Source organism: Leuciscus leuciscus, assembly GCF_965113295.1.
Source record: "Leuciscus leuciscus genome assembly, chromosome: 25".
NCBI lineage: Eukaryota > Metazoa > Chordata > Actinopteri > Cypriniformes > Leuciscidae > Leuciscus > Leuciscus leuciscus.
Genome location: NC_138724.1, coordinates 8,415,177 through 8,419,947, shown reverse-complemented (window position 1 = coordinate 8,419,947; position 4,771 = coordinate 8,415,177). Strand labels below are relative to the sequence as shown.

The 4,771-nt window shown below is 36.7% G+C and overlaps 1 protein-coding gene across 1 annotated transcript in view; it reads right to left on the bottom strand.

The window, feature by feature from the left end:
- rbl2 (retinoblastoma-like 2 (p130)) overlaps positions 1-4,597 on the bottom strand; it is a 25,743-nt gene extending 21,146 nt beyond the window's left edge. Inside the window, exons 1-4 of the mRNA XM_082159576.1 lie at positions 4,293-4,597; positions 3,486-3,616; positions 711-911; positions 483-547 (exon numbers count right to left, since the gene is read on the bottom strand). Coding sequence (XP_082015702.1) covers positions 483-547; positions 711-911; positions 3,486-3,616; positions 4,293-4,430 — 535 coding nt within the window. The 5' untranslated portion in view covers positions 4,431-4,597. The remainder of the gene's footprint in view (positions 1-482; positions 548-710; positions 912-3,485; positions 3,617-4,292) is intronic.
- Between the last annotated feature and the right edge of the window lie 174 nt (positions 4,598-4,771).

Here is a 4,771-nt window from a genome sequence, read left to right as displayed (position 1 = left end):
ATTATAAATATTTCTTGATCATCAAATCATCATATTAGAATGATTTCTGAAGGATTATGAAGACTGGAGTAATGATGCTGAAAATTCAGCTTTGATCACAGGAATACATTTCAGTTAAAATGTATTCACACAGAAAACAGCTCTTTTAATTTGTAATAATAGGCTATTTCACAATATTGTTTTGAATCAAATAAATGCAGCCTTGGTGAGCAGAAGAGACTTAATGTTCAAAATCATAAAAAACTAAAAACATACCGACCCCAAATTTTTAAATGGTAAAGCATCACAACAGGCAAGGGGGAAAAGGTGTCTTTTACTTTCGTTTTGTGTTTTGTTTATTTTGATATATTAAAGTGTGTTTGCCGGTTCTCGCCTCCTTCTTCCCTTATCAACATACCTCATTACAGTACTGTGAGTAGACATTAGGGGAAACATGTAGAATATGGCTCTTTAAATGAACATTGTGTTTGGTAATTCTTTACCTTTAGCATGTATGAACAGGATCCAGCAGAAATTGAACACCTCAGTGACGGTGCAGGGATGTCGCCTGAGGACACAGGAAGTGTCAGTCAGCACAACAAATCTGATCCATATGCAGAAATAACTCATTGTTCGCACATTATCTGTGAACTACAGCAGGGACCTAACCTGAGGTTATTTAGCACATGTGCTTCACTATAAAACGCAGTGGAAGGTTCAGGTTCAAGTACCTCTGTTTCCTGCCTCTGTGCGTTCTGGGTAATTCATCTGTGGGCGCCTTGAAGATGTCTTTGAATAAGGGCACGTATTTCTTGAAGATGACAGACGTGACGGTGAAGTTCCTCTCCAGTTTCTCTGTGCTCTGCTGGAACTCGATGGGCAGGTTGGCCATATCCTGCCATTTCTTCATTTTATTGAAAAACTCGATCAGGCTGAAAGGTATAAGGACATTTTATAAACTTTAGAATACATTACATTACAACATTCATTACAATAATACTCATATCCAAATATAATGAGAAAGTGTGAAACACTTTATTTGAATAAGTCCTTGTTGCATCTGATTCAATTAGGGTGCATTTCATACACATTGAAGATAATTATATATATATTTCTAATAAATTTCTTAACAGAAATCATATTTGATTTAATATCTAATTAAGAAAAAGCATATTATATATAAGTCACACAAATATTTGTCAGTTTTCTTGAAATTGCCTTGATGTCCCCTAAATAGCAGTTTTTGGGGTGTCTGTTTGTGAAGGAGCAAGTCTTGAGTTCAGACTCATTATGTATTTAAAAAAATTCAACATTTGTTACATTTATTTCTAAAAATCTAAATGCTTTGAAAAAATGTATTTTACATTTATTTTAAATTAAATTTCTTTCAATATTTATTTCTCTCATGTCCGCAAAAGTTCTGTCAAGTGTGTTACTAACTGAACAACCTAACTACTAACTGAGAATATTACATGGATATCTGCAACACATAATATGACTCTTATCATTCTTTTAAAAGATTCACTCTACATAAGGCAGATAAAAGAGTCCCTAATCAGAGTGTGTAGTGGCAAACCGTTTGTACGTAACATAGATGACAAACTGACTACACTACACTATACTACACTACACTACACTACACTACACTACACTACACTGTACGATACTATACCACACTGTACTATACTGCACTGTACTGTACTATACTGTACTATACTACAGTACACTGTTTTGTATTGTACTGTACAACACTGTACTACACTACACTTTACTGTACTATAATATACTGTACTACACTGCACGATACTATACTACACTATACTACACTGTACTGTACTTTACTATACTGTACTGCACTGTACTATACTACACTGTACTGTACTATACTGTACTATACTGTACTATACTATACTACACTGTACTACACTGTACTGTACTATACTATACTACACTGTACTATACTGTACTACACTGTACTACACTGTACTGTACAATACTACACTGTACTACACTGCACGATACTATACTACACTATACTACACTGTACTGTACTTTACTATACTGTACTGCACTGTACTATACTACACTGTACTGTACTATACTATACTACACTGTACTATACTGTACTATACTATACTACACTGTACTACACTGTACTGTACTATACTACACTGTACTGTACCATACTATACTACACTGCACTACACTGTACTGTACTGTACTATACTACACTATACTATACTATACTACACTGTACTGTACTGTACTACACTGTACTGTACTATACTACACTACACTGCACTACACTGTACTGTACTATACTATACTACACTACACTGTACTGTACTGTACTACACTGTACTGTACTATACTACACTACACTGCACTACACTGTACTGTACTATACTATACTACACTGTACTGTACTGTACTATACTATACTACACTGCACTACACTGTACTGTACTATACTGTACTGTACTATACTACACTGCACTACACTGTACTGTACTATACTGTACTGTACTATACTATACTACACTGTACTGTACTATACTACACTACACTGTACTGTACTGTATTACACTGTACTGTACTACACTGCACTATACTACACTGTACTGTACTGTATTGCACTGTACTGTACTATACTACACTACACTGTACTGTACTGTATTACACTGTACTGTACTACACTGCACTATACTACACTGTACTGTACTATACTACACTGTACTGTACTGTACTGTATTACACTGTACTGTACTGTATTACACTGTACTGTATTACACTGTACTGTATTACACTGTACTGTACTGTATTACACTGTACTGTATTACACTGTACTGTATTACACTGTACTGTACTGTATTACACTGTACTGTATTACACTGTACTGTACTGTATTACACTGTACTGTACTATACTGCACTGCACTATACTGCACTGAGCTATACTGTACTATTTCTATCTTTCTTAACAGTAATGTGAATTTGGAGGCCAGGGGCATGTCCTAATTATCATGAAAATAATGTCACAAGAGGCTTCATTGTATTTAAGCAAAATATATTTTATTCATCAATTTGATCTAATTATGGAATAAAATAAGGTATTGAGTTATTGCTAGATTTACCCATACATATACTGTATATAGTTATTATTATCAAGATCATATAAAATACCTTAAATTAAAATATTTTTTTTTAGATAGTTTGATCATTTTATACGATTGCACAACTCTACTCTCAATCTAGTCTCTTTGACTTATAAACTATAAGAAGCTAGAAGCTCACTGATAGAGAAATCATGCTGCTCTCTAAATCCCCAGCTGATCTTTAAGTTGTCTTGGGAACATCACAACGCGTGTGTGTGTGTGTGTGTGTGTGTGTGTGTGTGTGTGTGTGTGTGTGTGTGTGTGTGTATGCACGCAACAATAGCTAAACTGTTCAGCTGAGTCTTTTGTATGTGTTTAGCTTCATCTATAATGTCAGAATAAGTTTCCAGACCTCTGCTGTGATGAGCGCAGGATCCTGGTCAGCGATACGTAGTTGCCCTCCGCTGTGCCTTTCCCTATAGTGGGCACTGAAGACCTGCAGGCCACATACAGCGCACACGCCAGCCAGTGCAGCTCACTGCCCTGAGACACACACAGACAACACTAACTGAGAAGTGCTGTTTGGTCAAATAAGCCTGAAATATATTTTGACACTCAAGTATTACCCTGTTAAAACAGCTACTCAGTAAACACAGAACGTTCCCCTACTGTTAGTTCCCGTTTGTTTTTGCGGAATCCAATGTACCATGAAAATACCATTGTATTCTGGGGTGCCTAGAATATACCATGGTTTATGACAGAAAATTATGCTTTTACCATTTGATTCTCTCCATGCTGCATGGTACAGTCCTAATGCTGAAATGTTTTTCTCCTCCACAAGCACATAAGGTGACACTGGGGATATTAGTGGTGGAGATTCATGTTTATGTCTCAGCCTTAAAACAACCCAAAGCACAACTTGTCCTCACTGTATTCTACATACAGTATTGAAAGCGTCTCGCTGCAAAGCTGTTCATTCAGATAAAGCCTTGATGATGTCACACAGATCTCACCCCCTCACGCGCATTCTGCACTCATGCACATTCACACATATATAAACACATTTAAACACTCTTTGACAAGTTTAAAGCACACACTTCATACATTAAACATAAAAATAACAGGTTAACATGTCAATTCACATGAATACTATTGAATGCATGCATATTTACGGATATAAATGTGTGCACTGGGCCTGCATATAATGAGTTGACTTTACCTCCAGAGTGTAATTTTTGCTGATATTTTCATAACTCCTCCATGCCCTGTTACTCGACTCCTCATCCATATTCAGTGCCCGACACAGATCTTCAAATGCATGTTTAGTTTTCACCAATGTGTCTTCCTCCTCGCTCATTTTTGGGGGCTTTTCGTGCGTAGATGTATATACGAGTGATTTGAATCTTTGTTTGCAATACAAGAAACGCAGAAAAGCAAACCGCTATCAAATGAACAGGAGTGAAATAAGAATGAAGTTATTTCATGACAGCGCGAGCGACTGTACAGTTCTGCAGAGTGTAGCCATTTAAATGTCCTTTGACTGACAGCTCGCTCCTGCTGTTTTTGAGTTACGCTGAGTGCGTGCCGACACGTTAGAAACGAAGAGTTACGCATAGTTTTGGACGCAACTATATAAGCGAATTCCAATTCTGTACGTAGAGCCCGTCACACGGAAGTGGAGGTCCCGCCCACTTTCTG